At 42.5% G+C, this 17,982-nt stretch overlaps 1 protein-coding gene across 1 annotated transcript in view; it reads right to left on the reverse strand.

Annotated features, from left to right (window-relative positions):
- Window positions 1–13,849, reverse strand: part of TPH2 (tryptophan hydroxylase 2) — a 51,176-nt gene extending 37,327 nt beyond the window's left edge. Inside the window, exons 1-5 of the mRNA XM_032107739.1 lie at window positions 13,699–13,849; window positions 10,691–10,843; window positions 8,308–8,491; window positions 8,099–8,199; window positions 5,200–5,267 (exon numbers count right to left, since the gene is read on the reverse strand). Of these exons, the coding sequence (XP_031963630.1) occupies window positions 5,200–5,267; window positions 8,099–8,199; window positions 8,308–8,491; window positions 10,691–10,843; window positions 13,699–13,803 (611 nt within the window). The 5' untranslated portion in view covers window positions 13,804–13,849. The remainder of the gene's footprint in view (window positions 1–5,199; window positions 5,268–8,098; window positions 8,200–8,307; window positions 8,492–10,690; window positions 10,844–13,698) is intronic.
- Between the last annotated feature and the right edge of the window lie 4,133 nt (window positions 13,850–17,982).

The raw sequence follows: 17,982 nt of genomic DNA on the forward strand, positions 1-17,982 counted from the left end.
ACTTTGTATTTAGCTGTAAGGAATTTCCCATGTCATGGTCATGGGCCATCGTCTCATGTCATTAATTCCCCCTAGAAATGTTATAATGTTTCTCTGGATTTAATATTCACAATCTAGAATATGTAACCTCTGCAATCTGCCTTCTCCACAGGCATCTTCTTCTGCTACACTGTAATTACGTACAGATTGGCAAAGGGATTCACAAGATCCTCCTCCGCTCCATCAGTCCTTATCTCTCACTCTCCTGCCACAGGGCTGGCAATGTGGGCACTCCCAGCCCAGTGCTGCAGCTTCCCCAGTACCACAGACAGCAGCTGTTCAGGCGTATCAGGCACGGGGAACTCCACTGCAGCAGGAGAAGCACAGTGCTGGGCTTTTGCTGGCAGTTCTTGCCCAATTCATAATCCTGTCTCCACTGTACAAGGTAACAAGGAATAAGCCCTCATGTCACATTTGATTGCTGTTACGCAGTCCCTACATGCACAAGAGAGGATCATCTGCCCTACATTCATTGTGGTCGTCCCCTCATCTTTATTGAAAATTTACCATTTAATCCCCCTGCCTGCCATGGTATCAAAGGATTTTGATCCATGGCAGTTATCTGTCAGTCAAAGGCAACTTTGTATGAGGTACTCGTACTTGGTAGGGACTGCTGAATATCCAATAAATGAAGTAGTTCCCTGTCAGCCCCTTTTGCAGACATGACAAGAATTGCAACACATCTAGTGAAGTATTTCTCATCTACAGCAGCTGCTCTGGGTTTGTGCCATCCTGCACTGGGAGACAGTCCTTCAGGTCTAGTATCTGTCTTCCCCCTTAACACTTCATAAGCCTTAAGCTGCCTGCCAGCTCATGGAAAGCATAGCACAGCTATTCTGAACTGTACTATGCATGACAGATACAAGCAGGTTGCTACTCCATCCACTTGCATTAGCCAGAATACCCAGCCTCATCCCTTTTCCTTTGGCCTGACCCCTACTATGAATACTGCCAGTATGGGTCAGCGCTGGCACATCAAGGAGGAGGATATGTTTTAACACTGGAAAAACTCATGTTTCTATTTAGCCTGTCACTAGAAAGGCATAAACACAATCAAGGATCTGAAGCTTGTTCACTGCTCACTAAAAGGTTTATAACTTAGTTATTGTTTCAATTAATTCATTAGTACTGAAGTAAGGTTCACTGAACATTAATTCCCTAATAGGCTTTATGCCTAGGAGAGCTGATCTTATTTCCATCTGATCAGATACTGCTTTCTTTATAGAGAGAATCAAGGCAGCCAGACTTGTGGGAGGATCTACGCCTTTTTCCCTCAGCTCTGCAAACTTCATATTTCTTACCTTCTTATTTCAACAAGCAAGATCCATCTTGCACTCAAACATTTCAGTAAATCACGGAAATGGCCAACCTGCAAAGCCAGTTTCCTTGTGGCTAAGATGACTGTACAAGATAACCTAATGTGAATTTTTATTTCTCCTTATTAAAATGGGGTCTTTCCATTTTGCCATGGTCATGAGCTATCAACTTGTATTATTAATTCCCTCTTGAACATCATATGTTTCCTCCAGATTTAATTTTCTCAACACTTTTCCAAACCCTAATCAGTCTCAAAGGACTAATTAGCAAGATTAACACATTTTCACTATCTTTAGGATAGAAGCTAAGTGAAGGAGGGAGGAATATGGTGTTTTTTATTGGGTTTTTGGTCCATTTATTTCATACAGCTGATCTTCGCTGCTATGCTCTATTAACATGTCTTTTCCTTTAATGCCTGGCTCCAGCAAATATCTGCTCCTCCAAGTTCACTTTGCAATGTTTCTGACTCTCTCTCTCCATTACAGACACCACTTCGTGTTCAAGCAAAGCAAAGCATCTACCACTATAGAACAGTAGCAATTAATAAAGGAAATGCTGATCTGGGATTTTCAACTCAACTTTTTATGGAGCCAATTCCTTGCAGCCAAATCTCTTTGTTTTTTGGTTTTTTGTTTTTTTTTTTTAAGGAAACAAGTGTGGATTGTTGTTTTTTTCACAGTGGAAAACGATAAGTAGAAACACATCAAGCCTCAGTAAGTGATTAGGAAGGTCACTTGCCTGGAAGACACTGAGAGGTGTTTATCCCCAAGGAGAGCAGCCCTTGTGAAAGAGATGTTCTGTTTGTAGAAATAAGTAAATAGTCATTAGACAACTGAAGAGAGTGTGATGAGACTGTGATGTAGTGTCAAGATACCTCTGGTAACTCTGAGCTCCACAGCATTGGTAGCAGAAACAGCCCAGCTGTAGCAGCACAGAGTCTTCCCTGAGCTGATTTGCCTTTCCTCAGCATGGCTTAGGCTGTGCTGCAGCAGGCTACTGGGAGTATCTCCCTGGGCTGTCTCTCCATGGATACCCAGAGACAGACTGACTGTACAGACCAGTAGATACAGCATGTCCCTGGGGGTAAGGATAACCACTGCAGGAGACCTGAAGTATGAATGAGATTTTGACACGTTAGGTAACTGCCCTAACCACTGGTCTCCCAGTCTTTTTCTGGTCCCTAGCTAAGAGTATTTGAAGCCTCTTCTTTTCTTTCTGCTTGCAATAATAGGACAAGTTTGAAATCTTTTAAAGGCTTGGAAAGATGAGTGGAATGAAGGAGTACATCTGAGCAGTTTTGCTGAAGTACAAGATCCGGTCCTGAAATAACCTCTGGTTTGGATTGTGTAATTTTTATAATGTGCCTGCAAAACTGTTCTTAAGCCTTCAAAATCTAAAGAAGGAAAAGGTTTTCCTTTCCTTTATTTGTTTTATTTTCTGGAAATGTGCAGGATTACTTTACGTTATTTTGCAAAATGTGTTTCTCATCTGGTTTCAGGGTGGGAAAAAACCCCACACTTTGAAGCAAAAGACCAACTACTGCCTAGCAAGCCAGCTGCATCACCTTTCCAGAACTTAGGCAGCTGAGAGGGAGAAGGAAGGAAGATGTTACCAGCAAGTTAGCTGCTGTGAAATGCACAGCACTACTGCTACCATCATGGGTAAATGGAGATCTATCCCACTTACTGAAAGAGCCTAAGAGCACACACAGCCTGTCCTCATCCACACGTATGCACTTGACATTTCACACTGCAATAAATGCTAGGCAAGAAGCACTAACTTCACTGCAAGCATTAGACTAAAAGAAAGATAACAAATCAATCAGCTGTAAACAAACATACTGACAAAAAAGCTATCTCAACTTATGTTTGAAAGCTGGCTAAACTCAGGGCTTACCTGGACAGCCTAGAGAGCTTCTCTACCAATAAGCACCTGCCCCTGCAGGCAGCAGCTCAGTGTGCTGGATGGATGTCATTAGCACCCAGCTCAGCAAATACCACTGTGGGCGGAAAGAAAGGGGAAAGAACACTAGCACCTGCACATGTGTAGGACTGGCAATAGCTTAATGACCAGCATGGGACAAAAGTAAAGGAGAAATATAATCAGAATTAATGGTCACAAAGCAGAGTTAATCCTTCTGTTCCCCCCCCCCCCAGCCTTCTGCAGGCTTTATAATAAGCTTATACTGAAAAACCTTCAAAAATTCAGTTTTGACTTGATTCCTGACAGGATGTGCCTCCTATAGGTGGGGGGAAAAAAGCACTTTTCATATTCTTAAATCACATAGGCAGAAATCTCATAGGAGAAAAAATGAAAAACCTGAAGAAGTGTGGATAAGAAAATGGAAAAGAACATGAAATTAATATGTTCTTTCCCTTGAGAATGAGGGCTTAAACCTGTTGCAAATAAAACCTAGAGTAGGATTACAATTAGTTGAGTGCTTCTGTGACAAGAAAATTGCAACACAGTAGGCGTTTGTAGGTAGAACAGAAAGTTTCCTAACTTCCAGGAACTGTAGCAAATTGAAAATACTGACTTGAAGTGGGAAAAAAAAATCAGAATGAGAAAACACTTGCAGTGTATTTGTGCACAGCCACCAGCTTCTCTAACTACATAGAAATGCACTGACTAAATTGTAAGAAATTTGGAGCTGTGTTGGCAAAATTGATAAATGGTCTTTTGCAGTCGAGTAGCATCATAGAACTGTTAAGGTTGGAAAAGACCTCTAAGATCATCAAGTCCAACTGTTAACTCAGCACTGCTATGTTCACCACTAAACCTTGTCCCCAAGTGCCACATCCAACCACCTTTTGGACACTTCCGGGGGTGGTGATCCCATCACTTCCCTGAGCAGCCTATTCCAATGCCCGGCCATCCTTTCAATAAAAAAATGTTTCCCAATTTCCAATCTAAACCTCCCCTTGTGCAGCTTGATGCCATTTCCTCTCATCCTGTCACTTGTCTGGGAGAAGAGGCCAATCCCCTCCTCACAGAACCTCTTTGCATAGAGTGATAAGGTCTTCCCTGAGCCTTCTTTCCTCCAGGATAAATAACCCCAGCTCCCTCAGCCACTCCTCATCAGACTTGTGGTCCAGCCCGTTCCCCAGCTCCACTGCCCTTCTCCAGCACCTCAATGTCCTTTTTACAGTGAGAGGCCCAAAACTGGACACAGGATTTGAGGTGTGGCCTCACCAGTGCTGAGTACACGGAGAGAATCACTGCCCTGGTCCTGGTGCACATACCATTTCTGATACAGGCCATGATGCCATTGGCCTTCTTGGCCACCTGGGCAACTGCTGGCTCATGGTCAGATGCTGCCAACCAGCATCTCCAAATCCTTTTCCACTGAGCAGCTTTCCAGCTAATCTTCTGCCAGCCTGCATCACTGCAGGTTTTTAAGACCCAAGTGCAGGACCCAGCACCTGGTTTGTTGAACCTCATACGATTGGCCTCAGCCCAGTATAGCATGTGCATCAAAAGAAAATAAAAATTTTGGGGTTTAGTGAGCACTTCCAACTATGTATGCTAGATATGTGTGATTCAGAAGTGTGTCAGTTTGTCAGTATGACATGCAAATATTTGTAAAATATTTTCTAAAGTTTAAGCAGATGTGAATTAAATGCTAAAGAGAGAATGTTTGCCTTTCAAATGCTTGACTTGCCTGTAGCTGTATCAAAAATGTAACAGGATTCCAAGCATCAGGTTTGTAATTTATAGCCTACACTAAACTAGTCAAAGTTTAAAGGATGACTTTGTCTACTGTTGAACTTCATCCTACAGAATTAAGTAGAGCATGAATTCTAACTAGTCAGCAGCACAGGGAAGAACTATGCCAGTACTTACTATTTATAGCTCATGGCAACATCCACAAAGTACTTTCTTCTCTGTCGATAGACATTGTCTTTAAATCCCTTAAGCAAGGAAGAAGAGAGTCATTTACAATAAGGGCATAAAATTAGCTGTAAGTATTATAAAATAAATCATTAAAATGTTTATTTAGTACTTAGTTGCATTGTATTTTGATTAACACTGTCTACAGAAGTGCAAGAGAAAATAAGGGGTTTTTTCTTTTTTTTCTTCACCGGAGTTCCACAGGAGTTCTTTCAAGACAGTTTTGTGCATAGGTACAGTCATTCATCCAAGATGTTGAAAAGGGAAACTTTTTTTTATCATTTCATCTCACTCATGTTTTTCTTGATCTGAACTCAGATCTACACACAGGTACATAGCAAAATAATCTACCTATTCTTAATATATCTGTCTTCACTAGAATCAAGCATCTAAAGATCATATGCAACTCATTTTGAAGATTCTTTTTTCAGCAGTTGCCATCTTAACCAACACACTAGGAACAGAACCATCAGCCTCCAGCACCAATCAGGCATATTGCTTCAGTTTGAGTTACAAAGGAAGGGCTCGACCTCATGGGTTACCTTTTCCATATTAAGAGCAAAAGAGTTGTATAACACATACATGCTGGCCACTTACAGCTCTTTGAGCTATTCAAAATTAGAACAAGATCTTTTCTATACCTATAAAATATAAAGACAGTTCAGGTTTGGACTACAAGAAGAGCAAATTATTTTCAAAGTAGAACTGCCTGGCTCTTGAAGATAAAAAAGGGTAAAGAGTTACCTAAGTTCCCCAGTTAGTAGCCCAGAAAGTGCATTTAAGTCTCCCCCCATCAGAGCTGAAAATTAAAATGTCTTTTTTCCTTACTGCTCACATAGACAAATGCAAAACACTGAAGCAAATGAAAAGATAACATTGCTTGATTTGAAATACTTGTATGAGCTTCCATAAAACTCAGAAGACATTTTACTGCCCCATAAACCAAAGCTGTGCTGCTGGGGCAGAGTATGGGAGGATTTCACAGGACTAGAGAAAGCCTTCAAACCTCCACTCCTGCACAGAAAAGCTTCTTTGACTGGCAAAAAGTTGCTGTAATCTGGGGGAGCCTCCTTGTCTCCTTTATACCTTTTGATGTAAATGTTGAGTTACTCAGCTGAAGACCATTCAAGAGACCTGGAAAGTGATGGAAGACAGTACAGGGAACTTAAAAGCTTGTCAAGTGTGATGAAACTGAGACTGAAATCATTAGCCATTGTGGAGTGGGTTAGGGCTAAGCTGCTGAAGTGGTGCTATCATTACAGGTTCTCTAAGAGGATAATTCTCTTTGGTCCTCTGGCACCCACATGCCACTGCTAAGGAACAGGGCACCTGGAGTGGCCTTTCAAAGGCCAGTCACAGATTTAAAGGTTCTGACCCCATTTCTAGCATCTAACATGCTGCATTTACACAAATGGTGTGTAAATTGTGTTTATAAGAGTTCTCCCAAGTGTAAAATATGTATTCATATAATGCAAATGTCTGGTTTTTGTAAAACTGAAGGCAAATTTTCAGCAGAGTGCTCAAGTATTTAGTGAAGGTACCAACTCAGAACATAAAACAGTATCTAATGGCCTGTCACAGCCATAAACTCAAAGCTGGAATGAGCTGTCACTACAACTTCTGTTTGAACCAAATTATGGTTAACGGTTGAAGAAAATCAACAGGCTTTTCCTTTCTGAGAAAATGTGAATGAAATCCTAATTTGTCATCAAAAAGTGCATGGCAGAAACCAGGATCCAGGAACATGCTCCCTGACTATGGGCCCTCAGTATGGGAAGGGCTCCCACATGATAGAGGAGGCTGGAAATGAAGCAAGGTGATGATGATGATGACTGTGGCTGGTATGTGGGCAGGTGACACCAGAGAAAGTGGGGCTGCCATGGAGCTTTGTGATGGTGTCCATTTGGCTTGTGTGCACAGGAGTGAGAATCTGTGCCTGAGCTGCCACCACAGCACAAAATTTGTGCAATGAAAAACAAAGGACACTATCATCTACAGCAAGAGTTCAATTTGATTCTATTACAAGACGGTCTTATGGTCAGATATCTCAGTTCACAGCCTACTTCCTTTCAGCTGGAAGTTTCTGACAAATACCAGTTTAATCCAGCCTATTTTAGGAATTAATACAACTGCCTACCACCAGTATCTTTAAGTCAAGCCATTCAGAGGTAGAAACTTGGATTTATGGCAAGAGAAAATATTTAAACACAAATGCTTTCAATCATCTGCCATCTAAAGACTCAGAGGTTAAGAATTTATAGCCATTAGCACAAGAAATAAAACATAACAAACTCCTTTTTCTGTCTTTTGCATGGAGCGTTTGGCACTAGTATAGATACAGCTTGTGTATGCAGGCTTGTCTCCTGCCACCAAAGTCAGGAAACAATGAGAGACACCTTCCCATCTGCTGCATTCATCAAAAACAGGAATATGTTTCTCTGGTTTATCTTGTAATTATCTCCTGAGTGCCAAATAATTCCTTCATAATTCTTTCTTCTCTGACACCTATTGACAATAGCAATTCTTACCTAAGAGCTACTTCTGGCAGAACTGAAGGTCATATTGATCTAAACTCTTTAAAGTTTAAAACCTTCCTCTCAACCAATTTTTTTTTTTTTTTTTAAAAGGCAAGCAGTACAAAAGAGGATACACTTGTTAAACAATGAATAAGTTTTCTGGAGGACCTCCATTTTGTGTATCCTTCTACAGAAAAGGAAGACAAATTCACTGAAACTACCGAAGAGAAACCAGTCCTCATCTTCTGAAAACAATCAGAAGTCAACAGGCTTTTTATTTGACTGGCAAATAACCTGAACAAATTATCTACGGGACAAATTTCTGTTACACTTACCGGGTGATCAGCATCCAGCTCAGATCCATACATCAAAACTCTCTGAGAGCATTTGTCTAACTCAGAGATCTTCCTGGGGAACCAAGGGACACAGTCGAGATCTGTAGGAGACAGAATGCAAATTGAATGTACTGGAGTGCAAGATCATGGAGATACCTGTGCAGAATGTCTGTCAGTGTCTAAACCAAGTGATACAAAAACAGCCTTGCCTTCTTCATCAGTCCAGATGTTTTCTGGTGGATTGAGAGACACTATATTAGTTTGAAACTTGAGCAACTGGATTAGTTCATTAAATTCTTTCTTACTGCAGTCACAGTCCACAAAAATTTCCACCTCTGAATTCCTTCTCTTTGATTTTCGTGATTCAATATGAACCATACTCACATGTTTTTCCTGTGGAAAGATGAAATAACAGATGAAATACAGACATACCTTGAAGAGCAATATTGGTGGCATATTCCTCAGGAAAGTTTTTCCAGTTAATAAAAGGTCTTTGTATTGAAAGTACTCCCTTTTTCTATTTACAGGATTAGTTAGTGACACATAATAAATACTGATAAAAAAAAAAACTTACATGGAAAGTAAAAATAAAATTATGATTTCATTTTATCTACCAAGACAATCTCTTACAGAGGACAGTATAACACAATTTTTTTTATTATTTAATGTAATTTCATATTTATCTTTGCTATAAATATTAAATTCAATGACATTTTAGTGGGAAATTTGCATAATAATAATGTTATTGTAAATATAATTGAGTGTGCTTCTTTAAACAGATGTTTAAAGTAAACCTTATTACATGAGGAAGAAATTTTCTTTTTGAGAATAGCTCTGTATCAGTCCTCACCTATCTACTGTGCAATTATCAATATCATGGAGTGTTAAGAGTAATAAAATTAAAATCCAACTCAATATATTCTCTGTTGCAATGTCCCCATCAAACACAACTCATGCAACAAACATCAGAGTGTAAATACTGCTAGCATGAAAACTTCCCTATGGGGTCTCTCTCCCACCACAACTACTGGTCTGCCAAGGGTATCATACAATCACAGATAACTGTAACGTGCTATGGCTGACCTGATCTAGTGTGACAGCCTTGCATCAAAACAGGAGGCTGGATTAGATGGCTGCTCTCCTCTCAACATGACTGACCTTCTACAGACTCCGATTTTTCCTTTTTCTTACTAGACAGAAACTATCCATTACTTTTCACAACTATTCTTGCGCTTACTCAGTGGAGCCAATAAAACATTTGTTGACTTCCAAATGGGAAGGAATTCGTGTCTGTACTTCCACTTCCCATTGTATTTTACATGAGTGTCCATTTCAGGTGCAGGTCTCCTCTGGTACAGCCAACCAGCAGTGTCTGCTTTTACACCTCTGCATACACATACTTCACTGGCATACTCCATAACTGTGTATACGGTGTAGCAACCCAATCACATAACAAATTCAATTTGGTATTCCCTAGGTTAAGTAGAGAAAAAAACCCTGCACTCCCCCCTGAAGAACTCAAATTGTTAAGTGACTGCACAAATGTGGGTGGCTATCCCTGCCACATCTTCCAGACACATTTTAAGAGACCAGAGTGAATTTTATGCCTATTCCCAAGAAGGGGTTAACAGATGTGCAATCCAGAATTTCAGGTATGAACCCATACAAGCATTTCAGCCAGAGCTGCAGTTAGACATTTAACTCGTGGAGAAAAGCTGCATTGAAAACACAACTCGTACTGCAACACATGTTCACTCACCTTAGGTTTCCATTCTTTTTGTCAAACACCCTGCTTCCTGGCAGACTCCCTCCTGTGGGTCTAACTCACCTCGTTTTCTTGGCTGGAGAATCTACGTGTCGAATCTACATCAGCCTTGGGAATCTGTTCCCAGAGCCTGCTACTATGACTGAGGACTGGTAATGCCCAGTGATCCCATACTTACATCCCTCTGATGGTTTGGCCTGAGGCAGGCTCCAAGCCACCTCCTAACTTTCTCTTCACTGCACTGCACAGACTGAATGACCTCAGACTTTTATCATACTGCTTTAACGATCTTCAGACATGACTCCAAACATTCTGACCAGGAGTCTGACCTACAGCACTGATTGCATGGGGATCTGCGTGGGAACCAATACTTCACAATTTACATTCCAGTTAGACACATAAAACCCTGAGCCTGTAAGCACTTAAAGGTGTCTCTAATTTCAAGACCAAGCAAGGTTGCCGCCAGCACCACCTGATTGTATGTAACTTAGATTCCAAATAGCTCTCTGAAAGTGCCTCCTTTCATTGTAGTCTGCACAGTCAACTTTAAATCTAATTTACAGTGTTGGGAATCACGTCAGAAACCTAAAGTGAATGATGTGAACATCAGCATCACTGTCAAACTATAGTCCAGAAAACCCTTCACAAGCCCAAAATGTTTTGTTCAATGGTCCATAAAATTTTAAGTTACTTTTATTCAGTTCTGCAGAGCGAGTGTAGCTGCACTCTATTCCTTCTGCCACGGTCCATTAGATTTATATCAACAAAGAACCTGACCTCAGTAGCCATCCTCAGTCCAGTCAGCATAAATGATTTTTAAGCGTTACCTGGAAGAGTCGAAGAGCTTTCACCAATCCACCAACTTCATTCTTCAAGGAAAACACCACAGCTGTCTTGCCACCTTCAGAAGCAGATTCACTCTTCCCATTTCCCTTATTCCCTTTCTTTTCCTCATTTTTCCCAGAACTCGATCTGTTTAGCTACAAACGGATAAAGAACATGACCATCTCAGATGAAAAAGGGCCTTTCCCGCAAGAGAAATTTTTGTTTAAAATAGCTGAACAGAACTCATCCTGGCTTAATTTGAAAGAAAAGGTCATGTGTTTACTTGAAATCAGAATCACAGGTTAAAGGCCGCTGCTAGAGACGATTGTGTAAGAAGCCAGTCCATACATAAAAAAAAAAAAAAGCCTAAGGAAAAGCATAAATGGGATACAAATATGATGGCATTATTTGGGCAATGCTATCATTAGCCATAAATGTGAAACAAATGGAGACAGTCCAAATTACTGGTAAAGCCTGCAGATCAGTTACTGTAACCTGAATATTGCTGCAAAATCACAGGGATGCTATTCTACCCTGTATCAGTCAACTTATAAAGATGTGCACTGGTCTGTATTTTTGAATTAACCAATAAATTTAAAGCCAAAACTTTACGTTCTCTCTTGTAGTACAATTAATGTTATCATGTAATGCAATTCTTTCTGAGAAAACAAAACCTCTGTTGATTATTCAAACAAGAACAGAAATACTTAGACTGCAACAGAGAATATCAAGTTGGAAGGGACCTCAAGGATCATCCGGTCCAACTCTTCTTGGCAAAAGCATGGTCTAGACAAGATGACCCAGCACCCTGTCCAACCGAATCTTAAAATCATCTAGTGTTGGGGAATCCACTGCTTCTCTCAGAAGATGACTCCAACGGTTGATTTTTCTCATTGTGAAAACCTTTACATCCCACAGAAGATGAGTTAGCTGAGGAACTCAAAAAAATACATAAAATCACATCATCCTTGGCCACTCTTACATTCTTCTCACAATTTGGGAGTCCAAGACTGCTCTAAGAAAAATTTCAGTCAGCATTTTCCAAAAAATGTCATTTTATCAGCTTAAATCTTGTTGAGATGCCAACAGTACATCCTTTATAGACAATTTTTATAAGATTGACCATGATTTTCAAAAAGCAGCCTGCATTTTCCAATACCTAGGCTGTTACTTCTGGAGAAATCAAGCCTCCAGTTAGATGTTAACTGCTTTGTTATAATCCATAAAAAATATGAAGATAGGCATTAAAAAGCATATACTATTTCCATGTTCAAAATGGATTAAATTGTGCTTCAGTAATTTCTAAAGCATCTTATAGAAATCAACCCAAAAATTAAGCTTTTTAAACAGGTCTTATAACACACTTTAAATGGCACTGGTGAAACCAGCCACAATTAAACAAGGTATGGGACATGCTAAGAAGTCTCTGTGGTCTCTTCTCATCATTTATTAGACTACAGGGAAACAATCTGGAAAACCAATTATGTGTGCAGAATGATATATGAATGGTTTCACACGTGTTTATTTTTTTAGCATTTGAGCTTATATCATTCTTCTTGTTAGGACATTTGCCTAGGGGATAGTTATGGGGAAGGTCACTTTTGTTTTAACTTCAGTAATATCTGGGATTTGGCTAAGTCCTTTTCACATATATCAAGAACACAACCTCCACATGAAGTGACAAAGGTGCTATTTTTACAGCATCTGTGTTTTTTCCATGTGTGCTGCTTTCTAGAAGCTATGTACACAGGACCATGGAGTCAACCAAGCATCTGAGAAACTCAATACTGTCAGTTCCTCTGGAAAACAAGGGCACTTGGCACCTTCCAAGCCTGTCACAGGTTCCCTAATACCCTCAAGACAGCATTACCCAAAGTGATGACTGAAAGACCCTCTTAAGCATCTGAAAACTAGAATGAATACCTATTTGTTAGGAGCCCAGTAGAAGAGGCTGAACTTGAATTTTATTAGCATGCTCATTAGTACACTTCATAATTAAACAACAACTAACAGACCAACTTTCCTAATGAAAATTAATTATCTGGAGCAAGTGCAAGTCCTCAGGAAAAGAAGTCTTTGCAGCAAAACTCAGTGAAGAAACTCAAATATGAAGACAATAACACAAATTTATTCCATTTAATTCAATGCTTTCAATAAAATCAGAGCATGCACAAACAGGGATATTCCACATTTTATTGTAAAGACAATAGGCCAATTCACAACAGGTATAAGCCCGTACATTCTGCTGGTTTTACCCAAGTTGATAAAAATCTAAAATTTGTTACAAAATTTTATAGAAGGCGCAGTCTTCATAATCCTAATTATGTCACATATTTAGAGCACGTTGCCTTATTTAGGCACACATACATTTCCTTGTTAGCATACAGAAGTTTATCCCATGCTTGAAACCACCCAAGCGCCTGTTGCACCCGTATCATCATCTCGCAGAGAACCAATTCTATCTCCTCAGGGTTTTTCAGCAGTCCCCTGGTACGGTGTTCCCACGTGTCCTTGCACCCCTGCCCGTCGACAGAAGCCGGGAACACAGCCGCAAATCCATCAGCACCAACGCAGTGTGGGTGCACGGCATTTCTGTCTAGCCAAAAATGCTTTATAGATCGTGCTGTGAGGCTTACAAGCGCCCTGAAAAGACAGGTTCTGCTGATGTATATAGCCCACTGGACTAACCAAGGACTTCCAAAATCCAAGCATTTAACACCACTAAACTGATGCTTTTCTATTATTCCAGTAACAATATGGTTCATTTCTGCAACAAGGCTTGTATTGCTAATTAAACTTTTTCTGTTATCTGAGACACTTTCAAGGCAGCGTTTTGAACGGAGACCGATTCGACAGCAAAGTTAGTTTCCCCGGCCCCTGCAGCTGCTGAGGAACTGCTGACTTGACCATGAAGCGAGGAGCAAGGGGGACGCACAGCTACCTGGCCCCGGGCCCCGGCGGGCCCCGACCCCCCGGCGCCCGCCCTGCCCGCCCCGGCCCCAGCACTTACGGTGAGGCTGCCGGCGGCGGGGCACTCCTCCGGCAGGGCCGAGTCCAGCGAAAAGCCCCTGCGCGCCCAGTACTTGCTGGAGAACATCATCATGGCGGGCTGCATGGGGCCGGCGGCGGGCGGGGGGCAGCGCCGCGCTCTGCCCGCCTCGCCCGCGCCCGCTCCTTTTATACGCCCCCGCCGGGGTGATGGAAGCACGATTAGGGGACACCCGTCTCCGGGTGACGAGAGCCGCCGGCAGGCGGACGCCCACGGTCCCCGCTCACCTCAGCCGCCGGGGCGGGACGGGACGGCGCAGCACGAGGAGCAGCAGCCCCGGGAAGCGGTGCCGGCAGCAGCCCCGGGAAGCGGTGCCGGCAGCAGCCGCGCAGGGCCCGCTGCGGAGCGGCTGCCCCTGCCCGCGCCTTCGCCCTCCCCTCACACCTGAGCCCGCCGCGGCCGCCCCGCTCCGCAGCCGGCCCGAGCGGCACGGCCAGCCCGCCCCCTGCCTCCGGCACGGCACGGCACGGCTGGGCTCACAGCCCCGCGAGCAACAGGCTCGAGGGTACGGGGACAGCACGGCAGAGAGCTGCAGGAGCTGAGCTTCAGCACAGGGCAGTCGTGCAGAGGTAGCGAGAAATTCTTTGTTGTAGAATTTCATCTCTCTCCGTTTAAGTGAGGAGAAGGCAACTGCTGAAACAATAACTTAACTACAAAGTCAAAGGTACTCCAGCTCTCAAATTTACTTGCGAAATTTAGGACTTCTAACTTCTCTGTCATTGTAACAATCATTTTGTGACCTGCCACTGTCACTTGCCATCCCACCTCCTCCGCATTTCTTTCATTTTCCAAAACTTCTCCACGACATCCTTTGAGCACATAGGTTACCTTACAGCATGTAGCACTGAACAGCACATCTGAATTGGGAGCACTATGTCAGTTTCCTTCAAATACATACTCATGCTACTTTGTTCCAACGCACCAGGCAGGGGAAACTGCCACCACTTCCCTTTGAAAAGCACCATCGGTGACTCGCCTTGAGCGTCCGGAAAGAGGGGCAAAGTAGCTGAATGCAACAGCTGTCTGCACATGGCCTTAACTTGGTATACACACAGATCACACAGATTGAGAAGAAAAAGTTGAAATCAGATCGACTGAAGGTGGAACATGGAGCAGGGAGCTCCACAAGGCAAGTAGCAGAAGGTATCCCTGATAATACTAAGCTCAGATCACATCTAACTCGGCTGCAGACTGCCTCCCTTCACAGCCTCCCTTCACCCCTGAAAGACTCCACACCTTGTAACTACCATTTACATATCAGCATCACTAGAGAAATCGGCTTGCTCTTCTACAAGACCAACAAAGAAGCACAACAGAAGATTTGAGGCTTTTCCTCCCACAAAATATCATGGAATTATATTTTATCACATTCAAGAAAACCAGAAAAACGTCTAGTCTAAACTGGCTGCTGTCAGTCAGATGCTCCCCTTCTTAAAATGCATGGTCATGCTCGATGTTCAGGACCAGGACAGGTTCACAGCTGCCTCAGAACTCATGAGAGGCCTGAAGTAAACCCTTTTGGATTCATTTGTCCAGAGTTTCCCAGGAGTAACATGTAATAAAAATCCTTTCTTCTTGTCAGCAGTAAGTTTGTAATAATATTTGATTCCTCTACCTGCTCCTTTAATGCAAATCAATCCTTTTTGTTATGCTAGCCCACAAAGTTTTATTTCATCTTCCCAGTCAGAGAAAAGCATGCCTACACATATTATTAGCTCAGTCTCATATCCTAAGTTGTCAAGAGATGTTTCCTGTCCTGTTTTCTCATTACTTTTGATGACAGGAAAGCAAGTTGTCATCTTTGGACTTTGAGATTCCTACCTGCTGTGCATGAGATACATAGACACTGTTCCTGCAGTCGAACAATTTATGAGTGAGGTGGCTTAGCACTTTCTGAAAGCTCCAGTGACAAAACCGAGCACTGCTGAACTGCCTTCTCACTTCCTGGCATGACAGAGCATGATTTTATCTACTGTTAGATCCTGGCCCTGCAGCTGGAACATCACACAAATCAATGACCCTGCTACTCTGTTATCATTGCACCTCTGTGCAGTAACCAGAGCACAGCAAAGGTTTTGTCTCTCATAACCTTTTCAGCATGACTTGTGAATGCAAAACAAACAAAGGTGCATTGTGTCAGCAGGTGCTAATAACAGGTAGGAGGACTCAACGCTTCAACTATTTTAACCATGCTATCTGCCCATGTGTCCCACAGAGAGATTGCTTCTCCCGAGAAAGAAAGTTCTTCTTTTGCAGCTTGTATTTTGTGGTTGGACTTTGCCATATCAGCACCAGATCAAAGGACATTTACGGACTGAAAATGTTTATTTCTTCTTTGTTCTAGCTGCTTTACAACAGAGCTGGTATATGGCTCTGGGAATATTGCTAAACTGCAAATTTTGTTTAGAGCTCAACTTATTTTTCTATAGTTCACAGTGCTGTGTATTTAGATCAAATAAATTCTTAAAATCACTGACCAAAAAATTAGAAGATCATTGAAGCAGCTATTCAAAAGTACTTGTTCTAGAGCATGTCAGGGTGTCACTCAGCAATGTTATTTCACCTTGGGAAATAGAGTTAACGTTGACAGAAGAGATGGATAAGCTTATGTTGGGGTTTTAGGAGTTCTCCTGGGTTTTTTTTCTGTCAAAGAAATTTTCCCCATACGTGTTGCTAGGGAGACAAATTGCTGGGTATTTAAGAAAAACAAAAGACCTAACCATTGGGGGTGGGGTGCATCTGGCTACTCTTTTGTTTCACCTGGATGTGTGGACAGTCAGTTCCCGGCGTTTGGACTGAGAGGGAGGCTGCTTCTTTTTCCTTCTGCCAGAGGAACCCCGGGATCCTAAGCCCACCTTCCCTGCCCCGCTGGGAGCTGGGCTGTGGCCGCCCTGCCCCGCCATTGCTTCGAGCCTTCACTGCGTTGTAGCCCTGCTCGTCCTGCCTGCCCAGACCTGCGGGGAGTTCCCCGTTTAGATACAGTTCGCCCGCCACCCGGGATTTGTGCTCGTCCCTTCCGTTCCAGCCTGCCGTTCCAGCCTGCTGTTCCCGAGGGTCCGGCCGGACACCGGGATCGGCTGCCCAGGGGTTTGTGAAGCCTTTGTTCCATCCCCTCCCGGGATCCCAGGGCACCGGTGCCGCGTGCTCCCCGAGCTCGCTCCGGAGCGCCCCCTGCAGCCGCGGGGGAACCATCGCACCTGCCCTGCTCACCGGGAGCCGCCAGCGCCCCTGCCGGCTGCGAGCGGAACTGCACCCGAGGGGAAAGGGCCTGACAGCCGAGAAGGCTGGCACTGGGTTTGTGATTGCTGTTACTGCCATAGTTGTTGTTGTTTGTTTGACTTGTTATACACATATAGATATATTATAGTAAAGAACTGTTATTCCTATTTCCCACATCTTTGCCTAAAAGCCCTTTGATTTCAAAGTTATAATAACTCGGAGGGAAAGGAGGTCGCATCTGCCATTCCAAGGGAGTCTCCTGACAGCTTACTTTTGTTATCAAAAGGTACCTCATTTCCTATAATCAGAATTCAGAAACTGCAAGGTCCTCTTTACATACAGTTCTTTTCTCTCTCACGAGACAGCAGTCACTGTTGCCTGAAATCCTTAGCTATGCACTTTTTAAGCTTAAAAAATTGCAGAATTCTCAAGTAAAAATCTAAAGCAAATCTGTGAGATGTTTTCAATATTTGAGTCATTTTACCTCCACTAGACATACCAACTGCCAGTTTCAGCATATTTTCCTTAAAACTATTTGTAATTTTTACCATAGCTTGATTTAACCGGAGGATAAAATTCACAGTGCGGAGCGGCTAGTATTGACCAAGAAACTATCTGAATTTACCTCTGGCTCTCCCAGATCACTGCCAAGTCTTTGTCTAGAGGCACACTACAGCAGGAAGAACTCTCAAGTCATTGTGTGGCAGAACAGGGAAAGAAATGAAGCTATGAAAAGGTATCAAAAAAGCATAAAGATAGATGGCCTCCAAAAGGATCTAAGGTGTAAACAACACTATTACTCATTGTTAGGTCAAAAAGGCAGGGCAGAGAACAGATGCACTTATTATTAATGTAAGAAATGTTGACACAAGCAGAAAATAGAAGTCCCAATACCTTTTCAAACCACAATTTTGTGAAACAATTGACAATTTTGTGAACTTTTTGAAACAATTGACAAGTGGACTAACCAAAGGAACTTTTTCAACAAGGAAAAAAAAGATGTCAAATCTGTTCCTCTTTATCAGA

The sequence above is a fragment of the Corvus moneduloides genome, chromosome 4 (assembly GCF_009650955.1).
Source record: "Corvus moneduloides isolate bCorMon1 chromosome 4, bCorMon1.pri, whole genome shotgun sequence".
NCBI lineage: Eukaryota > Metazoa > Chordata > Aves > Passeriformes > Corvidae > Corvus > Corvus moneduloides.